Source organism: Nelumbo lutea, chromosome 4 (assembly GCF_056320005.1).
Source record: "Nelumbo lutea isolate HS-2025 chromosome 4, American lotus-T2T, whole genome shotgun sequence".
NCBI lineage: Eukaryota > Viridiplantae > Streptophyta > Magnoliopsida > Proteales > Nelumbonaceae > Nelumbo > Nelumbo lutea.
In genome coordinates this window covers 91,868,080-91,892,483 of record NC_142687.1, presented here as the reverse complement: position 1 = coordinate 91,892,483, position 24,404 = coordinate 91,868,080, and the positions used below count along the sequence as shown (strand labels likewise).

Here is a 24,404-nt window from a genome sequence, read left to right as displayed (position 1 = left end):
TATGACACATATGTCCTTATTCTCTTCATATCATTTGTTGTCTAGCCAAGATAAGATGAGAGTGGCTGATGGGTCTCTCTCCACCATCTCTGGAAAGGGGGTGGTTGACCTAAGCAAGGATCTCTCTCTTAAATTAGTCCTACATGTTCCTAGTCTTACCTCAAATTTTTTGTCTGTTTCAAAGCTTACAAAAAAATTTGAACTGCAGTATAACTTTTTTTCCTTCTCATTGTGTCTTCCAGGATAGATTGACGAGGAGAACGATTAGGAGTGGTCATGAGTATGAGGGCCTCTACTATTTTGATGCAGACATCGGCTCGGCCCTACAAGCTTCTGCTACTACTAGTCCGGAAAGTGTGGAGTCAATAACTAGGCTGCACCTGTGGCATGCTAGGCTAGGTCATGTGTCTTTCTCTTCTTCAGCAATGTTGTTTCCCGAATTGTTTAAGGGAATTCCAAGTCAAAGTTTAATTTGTGATGTGTGTCAAATGTCAAAACAATGTAGAACAGTGTATCCAATTTCTAGTAATGAAATTTGAGCTCCTTTTGATTTGGTTCATTATGATGTTTGGGGACCTTCACCCATTGTTTCCATTGATGGCTTCCATTATCAGTTTTATTGACCATTATTCTCGGTGCACTTGGATTTATCTATTAAAAGGACGTGATGAAGTACCACGGATAACTATGGTTTTTTGCAAGATGATTGAAACACAATTTGATAAGAAGATTAAGCAATTCAGGTCAGACAATGCAACTGAATACTTTGAAAGATCCCTGAACTCATTCATGGAAGATGCAGGCACGTTACACCAATCATCCTGTGCTAACACCCCTAAGCAAAATGGGGTTGCTGACAAGAACAAGCACCTATTGGAGATAACTTGAGCCCTACTATTCCAACACAAAGTGCCCAAGCAATATTGGTCTCAAGCTATACTCACTGCATCATACCTGATAGATCGGATGCCATCTAAGGTATTGGGTATGAAGGTTCCTTTCTCTGTTTTGCATCCCACTCTTCCAGAATTTCCTCTTCCCCCACAGGTTTTTGGCTGTACATGCTTCATACATGTGAAGGATCCAAAGAAAACCAAGCTGAATTCCAAGGCTACGAAGGGAATATTTTTGGGGTACTCTCCTACACAAAAGGGGTACAAGTGTTATGATCTTGTCTCCAAGAAAAAGTATGTCACCAGAGATGTAGTCTTTTTTGAGTCTCAACCCTATTTCCAGTCTTAGAATCCTCTTCAGAGGGAGACTAGTGGGTTGGAAGAGGATTCTCATTCTCCCTTCTTTTTTGTTCCTCTTTCATCACCTTCCATTACTCCTAGCTGTGACATTCTGGGTTAATCTAGTGAGGCTCCCACTGTGCCAGTTACTTCTCCTGATACAACAGATGCTCCTGAGGGTTCCGGTAGTCAAGAGAAAGAGATACATACAACAGAAGGAAGAAGGGTCCTCAACCTCATGATTGCAACAAGTTGAACTCAGATCAATCTGTCTCTGCAATCCAAGGTAATTCTGACTCACTCACTTCGGATTTGGATCTTCCTATTGCTCTCCGTAAGCCTATTCGTTCTTGTACCACCCGGCATCCCATAGCTGATTTTGTTTCTTACTCACACTTATCTCCTGCTTATCACTCCTTTGTATCTGCTCTTTCCTCTGTATGTGTCCCTTCCAGGCACTCAGAGGCGGCATCTGATCCAAGGTGGAAAGAAGCCATGAATAAAGAGATGAAAGCCCTAATGAAAGCAAGAATGTGGGAATTGGTAGACCTGCCAGAGGGGAAAGGCACTGTTGGGTGCAAGTGGGTATTCACAGTAAAGCACAGGGAAGATGGGTCAATTGAGAGGTACAAGGCCAGACTTGTGGCAAAAGGATTTACACAAAAGGAGGGAATTGACTACAAAGAAACCTTTGCCCCAGTAGCAAAGCTCAACACAATCCGGGTTCTACTGTCACTAGCAGCAAATTTCTCTTGGGATCTCCACTAGCTGGATGTGAAAAATGCCTTCCTAAATGGTGATCTTCATGAAGAGGTATTCATGGAACCCCCACCAGGCTATGATGTTGGAAAGAAGGTGTGTAAACTAAGGAAAGCATTATATGGTTTGAAGTAGTCTCATTGGGCATGGTTTGAGAGACTTTGTATGGCCATGAAGAAAGTGGGATACACTCAGAACAGTGCAGATCATACATTGTTTACAAGGAGACGGGATGACAAACTTACGACACTCATTGTTTATGTGGATGATATGGTGATTACCGAAAATGATGTGGAAGAGATGAAGAGGCTAAAGGAGTTGCTAGATCAAGAGAAGGAATCTATATATGTCAGCGGAAATATGTGCTAGATCTCCTAGAGGAAACAGGCATGATGGGGTGCAGGCCAGCAGACACTCCAATAGAACCGAACCATGGACTACAAGAATCAATGGGTGAGGAATACTGTGATAAAGAGAGGTACCAAAAATTGGTACGAAAGCTGATATACTTATCCCTTACTCGGCCAAACATTGCCTATGCAGTGCATGTTGTCAGTCAATTTATGCACTCACCAAAGATCCCTCATATGAGAGCAGTGGAAAGAATTCTTAGGTACTTGAAGACTTGCCTAGGGAAATGAATTCTATTCAGGAAAAACAGCAAACTTGAAATTGAAGCCTACACTGATGCAGATTGGGTTGGGTCTGTTGGAGACAGAAAATCAACCTCAGGTTACTGTACATTCTTGGGAGGAAACCTGGTCACATGGCGTAGTAAGAAGCAGAATGTTGTGGCTAGATCAAGTGCAGAAGCAGAATACCGAGCTATGGCACACGGGGTTGCTGAACTCTTATGGCTCAGAACTCTTCTTAATGAGCTTGGTATTAAGGCTGAGGGTCCTCTCAGGCTGTATTGTAATAATAAAGCTGCTATCAACATTACCAACAATCCTGTACAACATGACAGGACAAAACATATTGAAATTGATCGACACTTTGTCAGAGAGAGAATTGTCTTGGGAGAGCTCTGTGTGCCTTATACTCCATCAGAGATACAAATTGCAAATGTATCGACTAAAAGGCTGGCAGCAACAAAGTTCAGGGACATACTTGGCAAGCTAAACATGATTGATATCCATGCTTAGCTTGAGGGGGAGTGTTAGAATGTTAGAATGAAGTCTCTTTGTATGAGTGTTTGGCTGATAAGAGTTCTTATTAGCCCATACTTAAGTTTAAGTTATCCTGTAACTGGGCCTGTGTTAATGGGCCTAGGCCTGTTTAATGTTTTAAGTTAACTGGGTGTCCCATCACTAATCAGGGGCATTCTAGTAATTACTTGTATCATTGTACTACATTCAAATATAAATAATAGTATGGTCGACTGGCTAGTACAGTTCGACATTCACAGCATATCAGTGGTGTTCTTCTCCTCTCCTCTACTTTGAGTACAACTCTCAAGCTCACACCAACATTGCGAGTGCAATTGCATATTTACTTTGCTCTGTCAAATCACATGAACTTCATTTAAAGCTGCAGAATATAAACCAAATACTAACAATAGTGTTTCTACCACTGGGTTCTAACCCTAGAACAATAAATCCTATACGGATCCATGACCATGCCAACAATATCAAGGTAGGTAATTAGAATTATGAGAGTAGAAGCAGGAAACATCAATAGAGGATGCTAAGGCTGCATTCAACATTTCTTATTTTAACGACGTATCTCCTTTTTGAAGTTAAAAGCTCTGCTCATAGGGGGCATTTTAACTGCAAAAAGGAGGTAAGTCCTTAAAATAAGGAATGCCAAATGCAGCCTAAGAGAAGTACCTAAAAGAAGCAATAGAAGAGGAGCACGGAAACCTGAATTCTTTTGACTGTTTCCCCGCTGATAGAAAGGGTTGTTCACTGTACTCTTGCTGCCAATCGGCACGGGTTGTTATTCCAAAGAACCCTTGCTTTCTTTTGTTTTGGTCTTCATTTGCAATTAATTTCTCTAAAATATGTGAAAAAAATTGAATTTCCACACTAAAGGTAGACTTGGTTGACGGTGGGTTTCATCTGATGACTTTTTTTTATCAATAACCAGAATATTTCATTAACTAATGAAGATACAAGAAAACATCCCAGAGAGAGAGAGAGAAACTCTCTTGGCTCTCTCCAAGATGACGCAAAGGTACAGAAATTACAGAACAGCCCAAAAGTGTTGATCCCTTCCCATCCCTTGCTTTGCCAAAACATCAGCAAAGGCATTTGCACTCCTTTTAACCCACTGCAACTTGATCTCTATATCCTGAGTTAAAAGCTTAAACTTCCTCCTCTCATTGACAAGTTTCCACCATACAATCTCATCTTTTTGCAGCCAGCTAACTACCACCTTTGAATCCCCTTCTATGATCAACTTATATTCAGCTCCTTGGCTTTTTGGATCCCTTCCATCACAGCCAGTATTTCTGCCCTCAAGGAGTCTCCCACACCTATTGGTCCCAAGTAAAGGGCAATAACTCCTTCATCCTTGTTCCAAAAAACACCTCCAATACCTCAAGGACTCAGATTCCCTTCACTACTACCATTGAAATTCAGTTTAAAAAACCCACTAGGAGTTGGGACACAAACAGGCCTTATAACAGCTCTTGGAAGAGAAGAATCAGCTACCTCCTTCCACTTTCTAAGCAAGTCATTTGTGGGAATGTCATCAAAGCTTCTCAAGGATTTAACCCAATGGATTACTCTGACAGTGATGGCTTCTATGATTGCTTCTCTGCTCCTTGTCTGAAAAAAATTCTTTGATTCCTTTCTTCCCATATTGTCCAGCATATTGCCGCTCTTGTACACCACCAAAGGGTTTCCCATCCTCTTTCTCTAGTTAACGAAGGAAGAATCAAACAATCCTTGAACATTTGGTGGGGGATTCCACCTGCACCCAAACAAAAAGAAAAACCATTCCCAAATATGAAGAGCAAAAGGGCAGGAAATTATTAAGTGGTAGCTAATCTCATCGATAGCCTTGCAAAGGATGAACCAATTTGGGGAGAGGCACTAGTTTTGTCTCTTTCTTTGAAGAAGATCACAAGTAGCAATTCTACCCAAGAAAACTTCCCAACAGAAACCACTTACCCTAGGAGGAATAGGCTTGTTCTTGACCTCCTTCACCAAAAAGGCCACCATTGAATTATCAGAAGGTTGGGTCAAAGCCGAAAAGAATGAAGCACAAGAAAAGGAACCAAAAGAATCAATAGACCAAATCCTACAATCCAACTCTAAAGGGTTCAAGAATACTCCATCCAAATAGTGAAGTAAAACTAAAACACTACTCAATTCAGCCTCCCTGAGATTCCTTCTAAATCCCAGATTCCAGGTATAGCCTGAAATTGAGCTAAAAGGTAACAAAAAGGAAGACAAAAGCTCATCCTTAAAGATAGAAAGTCTAAAAAGAGAGGGAAATTGTTCCTTCAACAGGAGGTCACCCAATCACACATGTTCCCAGAATTTGACAAGATTACCCAAGCACAGGTTGTATCTGACAAACAAAAGGAAAACTGGAAGAATTTCATAGATTGATTTCTATGGTGAAGCTCTTGTTGCCCTGTTCCACAATCCAGCATCCCATCCATTAGCTACAAGCCCATGAAGGCTAATAATCACCTTTGCCCACAATTTGTCCTTTTCAGCTAGCAGTTTCCATAACCATTTCCCTAAAAGAGCCATGTTTCTCTTCTGGATATTTCCAATACCAAGACCACCAAATTTCTTTCTCTTACTCACCACCTCCCAATTCTACTCACCTTCTGGAATTTTAAAAAAGGATAGGTAGTACACAAGCAAGTTAGCCAAAGTAAACCTAATCAATGTAATCCTCCCCCCCCCCCAAAAAAAAAAAAAAAGACAAATAGTGTTTCTTCCAAGATGCTAGACTTTTAGTAAACCTTTCCATCACTGAGTTCCAAAAATTAGCACATCTTGGATTATCACCCAAAGGAAGCCCCAAATAGATCAAAGGCTATTGTGCCACCCCACAACCTAAGATTTCAGCAATATCAACTGTCTCCCTCTGATCCATGCTAATCCCTGCAATGCAACTTCTATCAAGATTCACCTTTAAGTTTGACAATCTCTCAAATAATTGAATCACCAGTTTCAAATTCTGTGTCCACCTTCTATCTCCCCCTTCACAGAACAAGATAATATCATTAGCAAACTGTAAATAGGTGATTGGCACTCTCTCTACCCACTCTCCATCCCTTCACCAAATTTCTGGAATCCTCCCTAGAGACCAGTCTTCCAATAACTTCAGCAATCAAGGTGAAAAGGAAAGGAGAGAGAGAGAGAGAGAGAGAGAGAGAGGGTCCCCTTGACTAATTCCCCTAAGAGCCCGGAAATGATCAACAACTTTCCCATTCACCAAAACAGAATAGTGACAAGTTTTGATACACCCCTTAATCCATTTACACCATTTGTCTCCAAACCCAAAACTCCTTGAGACCTCTAAAAGACAATCCCAATCCATCAAATCATAGGCCTTCTCAAGATCAAATTTACAAATGAAGCCTTTTTTTCCATCTTTTTCATTTCAACACTTTCATTAGCAGTAAGAATCTGACCAATGATTTGTCTGTCTTTCACAAAGCCCCTTGATTTGGGGAAACAATGGAAGGGAGAATATGCCTTTTTCTACGAGATAACACCTTTGCAATAATTTTGTAGAGGCTATTCACCAAGCTGATGGGTCTGAAATCTTTAGGGTGAACAGCATCATCCTTCTCTGGAATTAGGGCAATGAACATGGAGTTTAAACCAGGATTAATCACACCTCTCTTGAAAAATTTGTTGAAAACTCCTTGGATATTATTTTTTAGGATCTCCCAAAAATCCTGATAAAATGCCATTGTGATATCTTCCAAATCGAAACTCACTAGAGTTTCATCTGATGACTTTTGAAGGAAAAATTCCTTTGACTCCAAATATAGATGATCCAAAGCAGATGACTATTTAAACCCAAAAAGAAAGTTTTGATTTCTCTTTGATTTTTGTTTTATGGTTCTCCATTGTGACCTGAGTGACCAGGGTTCAAATCTTGGAATCAGCCTCTTTGTATGTGCAGGGGTAAAGCTGCATACATTTATCCCTCCCCAGGCCCCTCATAGGTGGGAACCTCATGCATTGCGCTGCTCTTTTCTTGTTTTATAGTTCTCTTTTGAAAATTTGAAAAATAATGAAGGGTAAACAAGTCTTTAATGGCTATAGGGTATGTTTAAGTCCACCTTAAAAACTCAGGGTATGTAAGTCTTTTACCCTTCAAAACAGTGTTATTTGAGGAATGTATGCATTTTTAAAATCTCTTACTTTCCATCGCGTCCTAGATTAATTACATGTGCTACCCCAACTATAAGCATAGGGATCTTAGGTCCCAAACAAACCTCAGCCCAAAGAAGAGGCTAAGTTGCTCCGGCTTTGTTGAAGATTCCTTCAGCTCAGAATATTAAAAAATGCAAGTCCATTGCAATCACAAAAGATTGACAATCCTAAAGTTCCAATCAAGCCAAAACTTGTCTGATTCCATAGTGAAGAAACTAAAGTTGCTCCTATTAAATATCCGAAATATCATTACCCAATAAGTCCATGAAAACAACTCTTTAGTTTCAGTCTCTTGCTCATTGCTTCATTACTTCCACAGTATAATAACCTTCATACAGTTATAACAAAGAACATTTTTCTGTTCTTATTTCTTGTTTTCATGTCAGTTCTTTTTTGATCCCAAGCTATTGAATATCAACAGCAGTGTACAGATTTCATGTTTTTAAACAACTCATCACACAAATTCCATCACTGACTCTTGGAAACACAGATATAAGAGGAACACTATAGCAAGTAGCAACAAAATTAAGAAACAAAATGATCAGTCAATTTCCAAGCTGACGAGTTTCCTAGGCAAGGGGTAAATAGAAGCAACTTGTTTTGGGGGATCATCCCCAATGAGGATTGAATGTAGTAACTTATTATAATAAAATTTCTAATTACCTATAAAAAAGAACTTATTATACAAGCAGTAAAGAGCGATACTAAAACAAAAATGAGGCAAAAATTCTGAGAAAAATGTGTTTTATCAATTTTGAGTTACCAGAAAACACAAGACCCGATGCAATAACAACCTGCACCAACAGTAATGGAGAAGAAAATATCAGAATAAAATATGATCAAGTAACCAGAAGTGCCTACTCTAACTCAGGAATTAAAAAAAAAAATCCATTTGGTAGTGATGAAATGCCATGATTCTGTTGAAATAGGCTTACCGAAAAACTGATTTCAGATTTACTTCAAGGGAGTAATTGGGCACATCCATTTTTTAAGCCCCTAATTATGTTAGAATAAATATTAAACAACAAAGGTACTATGCATTATTTTTCATCATTACAATCAGGGTCATCTTGTCTTTTCATTAGGGATGCCAAGCCTGACCTTAAGTCCCCAACCTGGCCCAAATAAGATAAGATGATACTGATCCTGACCCAAACTGTCCCACATATAGTACACCTATATTCAACCAAGGCTTTCTCTAGAAATGTTTCAATGCTGCAAATGTCAACAGACCAGGTTCAGTATGGGTTTACGCCAACCCCAACCCATTCAAAAGCCTGGTTAGGGTTGATCCCTAGCTTGATTCGGTTGGACTAATGTGGGTTTACCACTTAACCCAACCCACTGGCATCCGTACTTCTCACCAAGGACATTTCAAGCCTATCAAAAATAGGATGTGCCCAAACCAGTCATCATATTTAATCCTGAAGTATATGATGGACTCCACATTGAAGGGGCTAGAAGAGTGATTCAAGCACTAATAATTTAACAGTGAATATGACTTTAAATAGAACGGATTGGTGAAACAGGATTTATGTAGCCAACCCCATATAGTTGGGATAAGGCATGGCGATGATGGATATCACCATATTGAATTTTCTTAGTATAGACATGATCAAACTAATTCTATAAAGACCTCAGAGTTAAGATTAATAAATAAAAATAAATAGTTAATCATGTCTAACTAGGCCTAAAAGAAAACAGGTAAAATGGTTCTTACCCAACGAATTGCTGACACCTCACCCCATCCATGTGTGACATCAGAAAGATCCTTGAGAGTTGTTCCTACATATACTAGTGCAAGAGTAATTGGCTGAAATGAAGAAAACCATATACACAAATGAGCTTTTCATGTGGACCAGACCATTTGAGAGATAAAGGATTGGCAAGGACAAATGGCAGAGAAAGTTAAGAAGCCAAGTCTGGTTGCTTAGTTTCAGAATAGTTTTCCAGATATTTAACAAACTCAATAAATCATTTAAAACTAATCACTACAGTAGTAATAATATAAGGGTTAAGAGAATACCATCATTCCCAACCAGGAGGCTAACATGTATTCCCCTATAGCAACAGGAGTGACAGAAAGGAGGTAATTTAGCATGTTAAATGGAAGTAGGGGCACAAGCCGAAGCAGCAAAACAATCTGTTGAATGACAAAAGAAAATTTAGAAATCTTACTTATAGAATTTCATATATTTGTGTACCATTTGAAAAGGAAAAGAGGGCAGCAACTTATATATTTGTGTACCTATTAAGAAAATAGGTAATAGTTAAAGATACTAGTCATGGGTGATTCATGATTGGTGATCTAAGACAGCCTAAAGAGCCAATTTCTGGACTCTAGGATTGAGATCATGAGCAATATCCAGTGCAGCTGAGCTTTTTTGGCTGCTTTTATGCGATTGTTTTAAATTTGCAACTTTAAAGTTTGCTAATGGATGAAGTGGCTGAACTGAATGATTTATTGCTTTGTCTTTTAGTGGATAAAATAATTAATAGTCAAGTTAGTAATCAACTCAATTTCATCCAGCTAGTAATGATCAACAACCCTCTTCCTTAATAAAATATTTACTAAAAGACGAAGAAATAAGTCATTCAGTTCAGCCATTTCAGCTGTTACCAAGCAACCCCTTCCTCTTATTCTGAAGAAACTCCACGTAAGTTTTCTCATTATTAATCAGAATCCACCTTAATCATTTACTGCATACTTCAGAATAGGGATTCAAATTTTCCTTGGATAAGTTTTTCGTTTTCCTTTTGGGTGAATGAACAGGTTTTGAATATGCAAAATACACACTCAAATTTGTCTAACAAAATCAGGTCAGAAATACAATTTTGAGAAAGGAATTGTAAAATTTATTTTATGGCCGCCCTTTTGGGTATTGAAAGAGTAGCCTACTCCCTAGTAGCTCTTCAAAGGTACCAAGTTGTTACCTTCCCCATGTTAGACATAACCATTCAAATGCTGGAGAAAGCTAGCTATAGGTCCAAAAGAAATATGAAATCAGCAGAATAATCACATTTAGGAACAAGCAAATATGTAATATTCAGACCTTAAAACCGGATCTATTAATTGCAATAGCAACTGCTTGAAACTGTGGATAATCCTTGAGCTTAGAAGTAACATATGACCTCCCAATCTGCAGATGAGTAACAAAATATGCAGGTCAAAACCTTTCAATTAAATGAACTACAGCCAAAAGAAAATATGAATGAATTAGTGATTGTCCTTTCTCTAATGTCATTTTCTTTTCTTCTCTTCTCTTTTCTTTCCTTCCTTTTTTTTTTTTGTTTGGAGAGTGTAATTACAATGAAAAACATATTATGCTACAAACAAGTTTTAAACTATCGAAACAGTCCAATATGCCCTATCTGGCGCATCGGGCTTTTCAATAATGTACTTATTTTTTTCGTTTTTTTCAAACATGTTCAGGGGGTTCGTATAACACCTGGCTACCCCCTGAAACTAGTCATCCCCCAAATCTATTCACGTAGAGGAGACAAAAATATTGGTAGAAATCTCTGCATGTATATATGAACATGGTTTTTAAGGGACATACCGATATTAGTATATCTTTAGGTCCAAATCTATCAATAAGTTTCAGAAACTCACAGTTCTACCAAGAAGAAATGCAGCTGTTGCACCTATGGTAGCACCAATTGAATCAGCAACAAAGCCAATGGGCAGTCCAAAGAGATAACCACCTCCAAGCTGGTATTTTGAGAAAATGCATCATTAAGTTGCACTTACAAATAAAGATGAAAAAACAAAATCAGACTCATCCATTCATGAGAAGGCATCAGCACAAAAGGACAACATGCAACAGAATGACAAGGAAATTTAGACTGAAGCTGAAGATTAGACTTGGACATATAGTGTATCAAATAATGGGATCATAATTGGTAGATGATGAACACATTATTTATTTTCTTTATTTTATTTTGTCTTAGTTTTCTTGGAAAGCAGCGGCTAATAGACTTGCGCATTAAGATTAAAGAAGATGACATACAAGACAGACATCAGGATAGAAAAAAAAGACGCCCATCACAAAGCTGTATGGAAAGTTGGTTGTACAAGTTTTTTTATGGCAATGAGGACAAGATGGTAGCTTTACATTCCAGTCCCAGTTAACCTCTGATCTAGCTAGACCATAAGCCACCATGTTCAACTCCCTATATTCCAGTATTCCACCCCTAGACATTAGGACTAGGACAAGAACTGAAGGGCAGCCAAAGTTCAATAAGAATATCTGGGAATCTTCACAGGCCCATTCCAACATTTTCCACCTCTTAACAAGGATTAAAATATCAATACGGTCCATATCGGACCGTTACAATAACTTTTTAAGAACTTTAAAACTTTAAAAGTGGGAGTTGGACCCTCTAATACCTATAAAAGTTAATAAAAAAACACACAAAAGAAGATAGGTATTAGTCATATCGATACGCACCAGGCGTATCGATACTTTAACCCTTGCCTCTTAAGGACTCCCCTAAGCTCCAAAGGAAAAGGCATCAACTCCACATTTGTGGAATCTGCCTCACCAATGCAACAGCTGAAACCCTAACCATATTAACAATCCTGTTTGAAACAAATTCTTCAATTGTTGGCATTCCTAAGTTGCATAGGCATGGGGAGCTATACTTGAAACTCAATCTCAATTCCCCATTGAATTCCTCAGAGTGATTAACAATAACACCGGTGAATGGATGCAAGAATTATGAGCAGGTTTATACACATGACAAGCCCAACGCCCCTAAACTCCTCTGAACCGGGACCCAAGAGGCCACCAAAAATAAGACTCTATCCTGGAAGAGAGGAAGAGGGGTAAATTTACCATTTTTTTTTTTATGAATAGGGGTAAATTTATTCTTGAACTTCCATTTTCCTCCTTTCACATTCTACAGGACTCCACAGAATGCCCCTGAGAAAATAAAACAATAGATAAGAAATAAAAACGCCTAAGATACACCTCCACAATAAAAAAGAGAATCCAAAGTCCATGTGGTCTCTGTTATTGAAGGATATCAAAGATTGACACGGGAAGAATGATCTCAATCAAAGTCATGCATATGAAAGAAATGGTACTGCATGTCTTCAGCAAAAGAGTAGTTAGACATATGCATGATGACAACAGATAATGATTATACCATCTTTTCTGTAACATATCAAAATATTCATCCTTTCCATGAGCCATAGAGAATAAGTCCTTACAAGTTGTGAATGGAATTGGGGAGTTGCATGAAGCTAAGGGGTCAGGAAAAAAATAAAAATGGTTAGGAAAAATAAAAATATAAACTTGTTTGGATCTCCAAACCCTGCAACTAGATTTTGTGCAAGACAAGAATAAATTAGAAATTAACTCAAAAGAGGCAGCTTACCTGTTAGCAGCCTCTCTAAAGCTTCTAATGAAGTCAAAATTCCAAGAAATGTTGTTAGGGACAAAGAAAATGCCAAAATGGTTTATGAAATAGAAGCATTCTTGGCACCTCTTGGAGCTTTTTCCCTCTCTCATCTAGTGTCCATAATCGAGATGCTCTAGTCACTACTCACTAGCTATTTTGAGTTATCCAACTCCGAGGTAAAGAGGAACCTAAGACTAAAGAGCTTAAAATGACTGAGAAATCGAGATTTTTTTTATGGTAAAATAAAATTTTTCATTAAAAGAGAAAAGGAGAATTCTAGAGGAGTGATAAACCCGGGGCTAAATTCCACATTCATTGCCTTGGTTCCCAAGAAAAGGAATGCAAATCATCCGAGGGACTATAGGCCAATCAGCCTAGTTAATAGCCTATATAAGATCATCGTGTTGTCCATTAGAATTAGAAAAGTGCTCCCAGCAACTACAACAGACAACCAAGGAGCTTTTGTGAAAGGGAGGCAGATAACAGATCAAATACTTATAGCAAATGAGAGTTTGGAGGAGTTCAAGAGATCCAAGAAAAAAGGGGTGGTATGCAAATTGGATTTGGAAAAGGCTTATGACGTGGTGGATTGGTCTTTCCTGTTGGAGGTGATGGTCAATTTTGGGTTTGGAGACAGGTGGTGTAAGTGGGTGATGGGATGTATCAGAAAATGCCACTATTCCATTTTGATAAATGAGACAATGGTAGATTTCTTTCCAGCTTTGAGAGGAATAAGACAAGGAGATCATCTTTCCCCATTCTTATTCACGATGGTTGCAGAGGTTTTGGGGAGATTAATTTCTAGAGCAGACTCCAGGGACTTAATAAAAGGATGGAGAGTTGAAAGGGAGAGTGTGTCACTCACACATTTGCAATTTGCAGATGACACAATACTCTTTTGTGAAGGAGGGGACCTTAATAGGATAAGAAACCTGAAGCTCACTATACAACTCTTTGAGAAAATGTCAAACCTTAAGGTGAATTTTGAGAAGAGATGTCTAGTGGGGGTAAATATGGGGGAGGGGGAGAAATCGGAGTGTGCAGACATCCTTGAGTGCGCAGTTTCTAATTGGCCATTAAATTACCTCAGTTTGCCATTGGGAGACAACCCTTAGAAAGATGAGTTTTGGATTCCGGTTGTGGAGAGGTTTGAAAAGAGACTTGCAACTTGGAAGAATAACTATTTTCCTCTTGGTGGGAGAATCGCTTTGTATAGATCTACATTAGCTAACCTTCTTGTCTACTTTTTATTGGTCTTTAAGATTCTAGCTAAGGTAGCTAGCAGGTTAGAAAAACAAATGAAAGATTTTCTTTGGGAGTTGGAGGAGGAGAAGGACCATAGTGTTAGGTGGGAGATGGTTTGCATGAGCAAGAGGGAGGGAGGTTTGGGTATTGGGAATATAAAGAGTAGGAATTTGGCACTACTAGGGAAATGGCTGTGGAGGTTTTCTTTGGAGAAGGATAAGTTGTAGGTGAAAATAATGGGCAGCATTCATGGGGTAGCAGACAATGGATGGGATTCTGGGATTTCGGCAAAGACTACAAGAGCAGCACCTTGGAAAGCTATTCAAGCTATTTTGCCTTTGTTCTCTCCATGGATCAGGTATGACTTGCACTCGGGTAATCTCATCAATTTTTGGGAACATATCTGGATTGGGGATTCTCCTTTAAAAGACCAACTCCCGAGTCTTTTCACTCTTTCCACTCTTAAAAATGATTCAGTTTCCTCCTTCCTTGTTCCTTCTAACTCAACTTCTGGGTTCAGCCAGAACTACAGTAGAGTTTGGTCTCTCACCTCCTCTGGTTCTTTCACATGTGCTTCTTTTTTTAAAGCTCTAACACAACCTCCTTCTTTGGGTCTGTCATTCCCTGTTAAAGAGGTGTGGTATCTTCCTATACCCCCTAAGGTTGGGAGTTTCTGTTGGGAAGCCCTTCTGGAAAGAGTTAATACATGTGATCTACTTCAAAGAAAAAGACCCAACAGTTGTTTGTGTCCTTACTGGTGTGCTCTTTGTAAAGTAAAGCTGATGGTGAGTCTGAATACCATTTACTGATTTCCTGTCAGTTTACTAAAGGCATTTGGGAGTGGTGTACTTCTTTGTTTGGGTGTAGGTGGACCCCCCCCCCCCCCTTGAATGTACAGAGTTTATTCAATTACATGCCGAGTGGACCAACAAAAAGGGCCAAGGTTATGTGGAGATGTACGAGGGCTGCAGTACGTTGGACTGTTTGAGAGGAAAGGAACTCATAGATATTCTCAGAAAAGGGGAGAACCTTGGAAGCAATTTTGGAGGTAATCCATATTAGGGTGATACATTGGCTGAAAACTTTGGCATTGTTTGCAGATTTCTCAGTAGATGAGATGGTAAATAACTGGAAGGAAATTGCAGAATTAGCTTCAGCTAAGAAGGCATCACTTTCTTGCTGGAGTCCTCCACCTAACGGTTTTATTAAACTGAATTTTGATGGCAGCAGTATGGGTAATCCAGGTCCATTTGGAATAGGGGGAGCAATAAGAGATGAACATGGAAATCTGTTTTCTTGCTGGAGTCCTCCACCTAACGGCTTTATTAAACTGAATTTTGATGGCAGCAGTATAGGTAATCCAGGTCCATCTGGAATAGGGGGAGCAATAAGAGATGAACATGGGAATCTGTTAGCTATGTTTTCAGGACCAATTGGGGAAGGAGATTTAAGTGGCTGACTAAGGATGTTGAAATTCAGTACAAATGGGTTAAGAGAAGTGTAAACTCACTGGCAGATGGTTTAGCTAGGCAAGGGGTAAATAGGAACTCTTTGTTTGGGCTTTATTGTAATTGTATTTGCTGCTCATAGTCTGTTCTGGGGAGCTAAGACCGTTTAGCTCCCTTGCTTTGTAATTCTTCTCAATATTAATTAATATATTTCACACTTATTGATAAAAAAAAAAGAGAAAAGGAGAAAACAATAGAAAGGTGAGAAGACCACCCGAGAGAAAGAAACTAAAAAACACCAGAAACAGCTACCAGCTCACGACCTAACCTTACAGCAGAAACTGAACAAAATTGTCCTCCTTCAGCCCATGCCTTCCTCCTTCCCTTGAAGAGGACTTCTTCAGCCTCTCCTCCTTTTTCCTTTTCTTGAATTCTTCAAAAGCTTTTCTGGCGAAAGCCTCACCAGCACAGAAAAATATATCCAAAGCCTTGCCAACCTCCACGTCCCTATCAACAATTTTCCTTAAATCCCCCGCCACTAATCTTCCTTTCCTCCACTTTTATAATCAGCTTGTCATCTTTCCCCAAGACTTCAGATTCACCCTTTCCTTTTCCTCTAAATCCCAACTCCTCTCCAACTCCCCTTCAGAAGGAAGCCTCAATGCCATTTTGGTCATCAAGGCTAACCTTAGCAACACCTTATGGGTTGTGGCTCTTAGATTTACACCTTTCTTTTGAACGCTCTCTTATATTTATTACTAGGGCCAGCCCCAACTAGCCCCTCTTTTAAATGCAAGAAGACTTAAGTTATGTACAGCACTAAGGACTTGCCTATTCCTCTAGGTTTCTTGACCACCAATGAAAACCTCCTTCACTTGCTCTAATACTACTTGGGTAGAAATTAAACTGTAATCCCTATCACTCACTCTCCTTTGTGGTTACACATGAACCTTTCCTTTCCTCCCCCTACAAGGCTTTTGAGTTACCATTTGCTGTGGGAATCTTGCTACAAACACCTTCCATGTACTCAAAGCATTTCGGATTCAACTTCTCTTGTTCTCCTTTTTCATATCTCGTTCTAACCCAAACCCAATCCTCAATTAATTCCTCCTTAGCATCACTACTACAATCAAATGAAACCTTGAGACCTTTTGAATTTTTTAGCTTTCTTAAATTACCCCTCCCTCTACTCTCTCCCACTGAAACCTCCTCTTCCTTCCTCGAAAAGCTGAAACCCTTATTTACGTCAATGCCAATATCATCGTTGGTGGTCTCTCTCTCTTCCATTTCTCCCTCCCAGAAAAGAGTAGATGATACTTTTTTGGCCATCTCTCTTTCCTTGAAACCTGCTCTGTTTATGCCAACTACCTGCTAGGGTTCCACCGACGAATTTTTCGTTTCTTATTTTCAAGCTTGGATCAATGTTTTCCATCTCCAAAAGGGGAAGAAGCATTTCAAGCATGCATGAAACTAGAGAAAGATAGTGAAAGTGGGAGCCAAGGTTTTCATATTCGAAAATATAGAACAAAATGTCTAGAGATGGTGCAGATTTGAGAAGGTAAGATGGCTACAATTCCTACCGCAGAGGAAACTTTGCTATGGTTCAAGTACAAGATGTTTAAAGTACGGGAATGGAAGAAAAGCTTGAAAAGCAACGGTGAATCTTATGTAGCAGAAACAAGATATAACACAAAGGGCTGGTATATTGCTTTGATAATGTGGTTTGGGAAAGATAGAAACAATTGATCTATCTCCCAATCAGAAAACAAAGGCAAGGATGGAACATAATATTGAAAACTTTACAGGAGTTTCAACAAAGCAAACAGAACACTCAAATGGTTGCTGTTAGAATTAACGAGGCAAAGCAAGTTACGGAGAAGAATTTAACTCCTACACAAACTAAGGAGGAAGACAATGATGTGCAAATGTCATGTTGCATGCGATCACCCAAATTCAAATTGTTTGCGGGAAAAAACCGGTGGTAGAAGCATAAAATAAAGAACTGAGAGGAGCTACATGAAGCCCTGAAAATGAAGCAAAATACAGAGGGCAACTTTACGATTACCCCTTTTTGTGATTGCAAGGCAATCCTAGATCTCTCAATCCCTCTAAGAGATTTCTTCACAACCCAAATCCAAACAAAAGAAGGCCACGTTAATGCATAGTTGTCAAGGCGACGCCTGGGTGATAAGGCATTCTTGGAGGGTCACCTCGCTTAAACACCTACATATTTATATGTAAGACACCACATAACATTTTATATTTTTATTTTATGTTATTAATTTGACTAAATTATTCATATTGTGGGGTTATAGTATTAATATTGTTATTCTTATACTGGTTTCCTTTTGTTATTTTCTTATTTGTTTGGGTTCAATCGAGACACAAGTCAGTGACATAGTCTTGAACCCTTTAGGACTTTAAAACCTGAATTGATAAGTAAAAAATAACTTGAAGATTTTATCCAATTGACACACAAGAACAATCAATAGAACTTCTTCTTCTTCTTCCTAAAGACCAAAACAAGGGCCCAACCCTTATGTTTTGTATGTTTCTTGCCTTTCTTATTTTTCTACTCATAAATATGTTCAAGTTCAGACCTGCACTAGAATTCAGTAAGAAATAACAATAGCAAAAAACTAAAAGAAGAATAGAGAGAGGAAGAAGAAGAAGAAGGAGAAGAAGAAGAGAAGAGAAGAAAAGGAAAAACTGGTTCAAATTAGAGAGAGAGTTCTATTCTCCCAAGTCAGCCAGATTGTATTTTTTATACTTTTCTAATGAAAAACAAAAGATCTGTTGTGCCCCTACTAAGTATGGGACACATTACTTAACTTAAACATGACACCTCACACCAAACATAAGCAAATTGACAAAACTACCCCCCTACAGTCGACACTAACACTTCCCCGACTCAACCCTTTGGTGAATAAGTCTGCCCATTGATTTCCTATGTTAACATATGCAGTGGCCATCACTCCACTTAGCACCTTCTCCCTCACAAAGTGACAGACAACTTCTGTATGTTTTGTTCTCTCATGAAAAACCGGATTAGAAGAAATGTGGACTGCAGCTTGGTTGTCACAATAAAGCTTCATTGGAGTGTCAATTGAGTACCCCATCTCTTGTAGAAGATTTCTCAACCACACTAGCTCACAAGTTGTATGTGCCATGGCTCTACTTCTGCACTGCTTCTTGCCATCACTATCTGTTTCTTACTCTTCCATATCACCAAATTACCCCAAAGAAAGGTACAATAACCTCTAGCGGGCCTTCTGTCAAATATAAAGCCAGCCCAATCAGCACCGGTGTATCCTTCTAATTCAAAATTTCCTCCACTTTTATATAACAAGCCACAACCAGGAGCTCCCTTCAAATACTTTACAATCCTTAGAGTTGCATCCCAATGTGGAACCCGAGGATTTTGCATAAACTGACTCACCACACTAACTGCAAATGAAATATCTAGCGGAGTAATGGTTAGGTAGTTTAGTTTACCCACCAACCGCCTTTACCTTCTAGAATCTTCGAACTCCTCACCCACATCACTACTCAACTTGATATTTGGTTCCATAGGTGTTTCATCCAATTCGGCACCTAGCAATCTTGTTTCCTCCAACAAATCAAGAACATACTTCCTCTGACACATATTAATATTGTGCTTAGACCTTGCTACTTCTATCCTCAAGAAATATTTTAATTTACCAAGGTCCTTTGCTTGGAAGTGCTCCTGTAGAAAGCTCTTCAACCTATCAATCCCCAATCTGTCACTGTTGGTAATGACAATATCATCTACATATGCCACCAGTAAAATCTTCCCAACATGTGAATCATAGTCGAATATTGAGTGATCAACCTAACAATATTTCATACCAAACTTCTTTATCACTTCACTAAATCTACCAAACTACGCATAGGAGGACTGTTTAAGTCAATAAATAGCCTTCTTTAATCTGCACACCTTACCATCCTCCCCCTAAGCAACAAACCCCGATGGTTGCTCCATATAAACCTCCTCAACGAGATCACCATGTAAAAAGGCATTCTTGATGTCAAGCTGAAATAGAGGCCAATCATACATAGCAGCTAGAGATATCACAACATGAACTAAACCAATTTTAGCAACAGGATAGAAGGTCTCTGTGTAGTCAATACCATATGTTTGGGAATATCCTTTGGCAACCAGTCTAGCTTTCAACCGCTCTACACTACCATCAAGTAAATACTTGACAGTGCATACCCATTTACAACCTACAACATGCTTACCAGGAGAGAACGTGGTGAGATTCCACATATGATTAAAGCAAAGAGTTCTTCCATTGCATGGTGCCACCCTGGAGAGGCAAGGGCTTCCTGGACATCCATAGGAACAAAAATAGAAGAAAATAGAGAAAAACTGGTGATGGAAAGCAGAAAGGTGAGAGACAAAAACATAATTAGAAATTGAATGAAGTGTGCAACTGTGTTTACCATTCCGCAAGACAATGGGAAGATCAAAGTCAAAAACAGGGGGTGTGGCTGGTGTAGGAACAACTGTCGGATCTGTCAACGGTGACGAAGCTGGAGGAGCTAGTACATGTCGTCGATGTGTATACACATGACGGATGGTGGTCGTTCAACAAGAAGTTGCACCAGAGGCAATGACTTAGTCACAACTAGAACAAGTGGAATGGGGTCCTCAATGGGAGTTAGAAGAGGAGGAGGAGGTAAAGAAGAAGAAAAAGAAGGGACATCACTTGACCCAAAGAACCTTCAAGGATGGGTGTGGGCATTTGGTTGATTAGGAAGCAAGATGTAAGCATAGCATCACTCAAAAAATGCTTGGGTACATTCATATGGTGCATAAGGGACCGAGTAGTTTCCAAAAGATGACGATTCTTTCTCTCAGCTACCCCATTTTGTTGTGGGGTGTAGGTACATGAAGTTTGATGGATAAAGCCATGTTTTTCTAAATACTCCTGAAACAGTGTATAAAAGTATTCTCGACATTTATCAAAACGAAGAATCTTAATGTGTACACCAAATTGGTTGTGAGTTTCAACATAAAATTTTTGGAAAATGGAAAACAATTCACTCCTTTCTTTCATAAGGTAAAGCCATGCCATTCTTGAATAATCATCAATAAAAATAACAAAGCATTTGTACCCATTGTATGACATTGTTTTATATGGACCCCAAATATCTGAATGAACTAAAGAAAAAGGACTCGACCTATGATTATCAACCCTAGGACTAAAGGGAACACGATAATGTTTCCCCAACTAACATGAGTCACAATCCAAAACAAAAAGATGACTCAATGATGAAACAAGTGACTTCAGTGCTTTAAGCAATGGATGACCAAGTCTATAGTGCCACTGAAGAGGAGAAAGAGATGTCTGAAGAGCTGTTGACGAACCACCACCACTGTCAAGATAATACAGTCCACCAGCTTCAGGTCCTCCACTAATCTTCATCTCGTCTTGAGATCCTGAAAAACACAAGAAGAAGGGTAAAGAGTGATTGAGTAATTAAGAGACTTGGTCAGCTTATTAACAGACATAAGGTTAAAAGGGAATTATGGAACATACAAAATTGAGGACAAGGATAAAGAGTCTATGTAAACATTACCAACACCACAAATGGAAGATGTGGAACCATTAGCAAGGGTAACAAAGTGAGGTATGGAGCATTGAGAAAGGGAGGAAAACACACCCGGAGTCCCAGTCATGTGATCGGAAGCTCCAAAGTCAATAATCAAAGGGTTGGGTTTGGATGCCAAGCACGCCATACCTGAGTATGCGAGGGTAGTTGTATTCTGTTGAGATGTGGCCTAAATAATCCGTCCATACTCATCACGTGGGACACTCATCATCTCCATCCCAGAAACATCTATAGATGTAGAAAGCATCTGATCAACTTGTTGACTATCCTGTTTGGAACTACTATCATTGATCACACTGCATGATTTGCCCAAGTTGAAGGTGGGCCATGCAAATCATAAGAAAAGTTGATGGTGCCTTCCATACCACAATGTGTACACCTCCTCGAACCATTACTACATCCTCTGCCATGAACTCCTGAATCTCAACCTCCAATACGTCCACCGCCACGACTATACATGGGTCCACCACCACCACTACGACCATACATGGGTCCACTGCCACCACTACAACCGGGCTGAACTCCCCGAGCTCCACCTCTAACTCCACGACCTCCCCCCTCTCATCACTGCAAAGGCAAACCTGTTAGAGATATTAGAAGTCTTTGTAGGTCCAACAAAAATCCTCTGAAGTCTGGCAAACACCTCTTCTAGAGAGGGAAGAGATGACCCACCTAGTACCTATGCTCTCACCGGTTCATACTCAGGTTTTAGCCCTACTAAAAATCAAGTTACATCTAGTTGTTCTCTTTGCTGTTGTCGAATCTTAACATCGGAAGTAAGGGGATGATACACATTCAACTCATTACGAAGGTTCCTCATGCTAGTATAGTATTCCTCAAGACTTTAGCTACCTTATTGCAAATTAAAGTACTCCTGATGAAGCTGGTACACTCTAGTAGTGTTGCCTTGTCCCGAGTACAGCTTCTTGGCATGGTCCCAAATCTCCTCGGTTTGTATCTAAGAACATAAAATTCACACTGATCTTGGGTTCCATGCTATTCCACAATCAGGTCATAATCTGTGCATCTTCTTGTTCCCAATCACTATACTCCTGAGAATCAATGGGAGGTCTTTCTTCTCTTACATGCTTCACTTTCTTCTTGGCCCTAAGGAAGACCTCTACAGATTTCGCCCAAGGCACATAATTTTCCCCATTCAATTTGATAGAGGTCATCTGAACATTCAGGTAATCAATGGGAACCATGACACTAGATTTGTATTCACTATTGTCTCCCATATCTGATTTTTTTTCTTCCTCCTTTTTTTCACCTATATATCACACCTCTACTTCACTTCACACCTACAACCACTTGTCACCACACTACACACAAGTGGAAACACCTACAATGATGGTTTTCAGCAACAACAGTTGTTGATACTCTTTGTTCTCAGTACCACAAACCTACCTCAAAATAGCAACTCACCAACCACTCGATTCACACTAAAACGCCCATAAAATCCACCTATTCGATCAGCAAAGAAACAACCTGCACTCAACTGTCCACTGCAGCAACCGAAATAACCCTCTTCGTACTATCGAATAGAGGGTTCCCTACAAAGTACAAACCACCACAAACACCCACTAAACCACCAACTAAAGGCATGAAAGCCTCCAAAGGAAAAGGGCGATCACTCCTTTTCAGCCCTTTTCCTTGCTGAGTGGTGGTAAAGAAAATTCCGGGAAGATCTGAATTTGTCACAGTTGCTCTGATACCATGATAAAGTTCAGACCTGCACTAGAATTCAGTAAGAAATAACGGTAGCAGAAAACTAAAAAAATGATAGAGAGAGAATTGAAGGGATGAGAGATCCATTGTATGGGCGCCCAAATCTTGCGGAATAAAGGGGCAAATTTCAAAAAAATTTCTCTCCCTTTCAATTGGGAATCGCATTCCCTATTTAGAATTTCATATTTTCAAGAATCAATCTTGAACCATAAACCGAACTAGATCTGAACCAAAAGGAGTAGGACAGGATTATACCTGATACGGAGAAAAAGTATCTCCCAACGAAGGTGTTCACGCCCAAGGAAGGATCCAAAGACTGCTCCCACTGAAGATGGCGCTATGCAGGATGGAGCAGAATCAGCAGTATTCTTCTCCAAGAATTCTGTCCTTCGCAAGAAACAACAGGATGGCACGTGAGCACAGCTTCCTATCAATTCTTTCTCAAAGAACTGATGTCAAGATCGAATCTTGACTTCTCCCACAACTAGAGATCGAACTGGATGCCTGACGGTTGCAGGAAGGAGGCGACAAGAAAGATCTTCGCAGGGATTGCAGAAATCTTTCTTCTCTGATTTCAGCTCTAAAGAGGACCTGATTATGTGATGTTTCTAAAGGCTGCCGCCCCCTCCTTTTGTAAACTCAAAGGATCAGTTCCTAATCCAATTAGGAGCTGCTGATCCAAATCATATTTGGATCAGACCTCTCTTTAGGTGATAAGGATAAACCCTTATCTTATCTGTAGATTAGATCAACCTTCTCCTAATCTCATCAGGAGGTTTCTAGATCTGAATCATATTCAGAACTGGACTCTCTGAGTGGATAGGGTTAAGACCCTATCCTATCTGTTGATCCATCTCAGAATTCGCCCATATTTAACTTATTAAATAAGTCCAGTTTGAAATGGGCTTTAGGCCCATTAAGCTTATGTGCTCACTTAACCTTCCTAACTGCTACCCAGTTGGGCTTCCTTGTATGGAGTGGGACCTTATCATTGATCTACACATCAGCCACATGGGTTCGGCCCAGCCTTTGTTACAAGGCTTGGCCGAATACGCTGTTATGGACAACCCACCCCCTGAAACCCATCAAATGGGCTCTATGGGCCCAACACTTACCCTAAGTGGTCCCTGGGCCAAGCCACCTTGTAACACCCAGGGACTGTGGGTAGATGCAAGATTAGCCCATCAGGTATTATCCTCAATGGTATTACACTTAACCTCTCAGCCCATAATGATCATACACTACCCGACAAGAGAGGACCTCTCCCTCGACTGCAAGGAACAACGTTGCACTCTCTACTTATTTGGATCCTGGGAATTAAAACCTTTTGCAAACATTTTAGAAACCATAATATATATAATTTTATATCTCATATAAAATATACTTTGCAAAACAAATCTCAACGATTGAAATCGGCTGCCGGCAGTCTTGGTTTCCATCAGTGATAGTGCATCCTCGATCATTACCTTTGTCCGACAAAGGGGCTGATCCTGCCACTATGATCACCCACTCATATGAATTCTCAGACTGTCCCAATATACCCAGGTTTTGACCCCCACTAAGGATCTCACTGATTGGTATATCAAAGACAG

At 39.6% G+C, this 24,404-nt stretch overlaps 1 protein-coding gene across 1 annotated transcript in view; it reads right to left on the bottom strand.

Moving 5' to 3' along the window:
• LOC148861789 (uncharacterized) overlaps positions 1-24,404 on the bottom strand; it is a 51,782-nt gene that overhangs the window by 2,874 nt on the left and 24,504 nt on the right. Inside the window, exons 4-8 of the mRNA XM_088982305.1 lie at positions 10,959-11,057; positions 10,399-10,485; positions 9,372-9,488; positions 9,066-9,158; positions 8,109-8,139 (exon numbers count right to left, since the gene is read on the bottom strand). Of these exons, the coding sequence (XP_088838431.1) occupies positions 8,109-8,139; positions 9,066-9,158; positions 9,372-9,488; positions 10,399-10,485; positions 10,959-11,057 (427 nt within the window). The remainder of the gene's footprint in view (positions 1-8,108; positions 8,140-9,065; positions 9,159-9,371; positions 9,489-10,398; positions 10,486-10,958; positions 11,058-24,404) is intronic.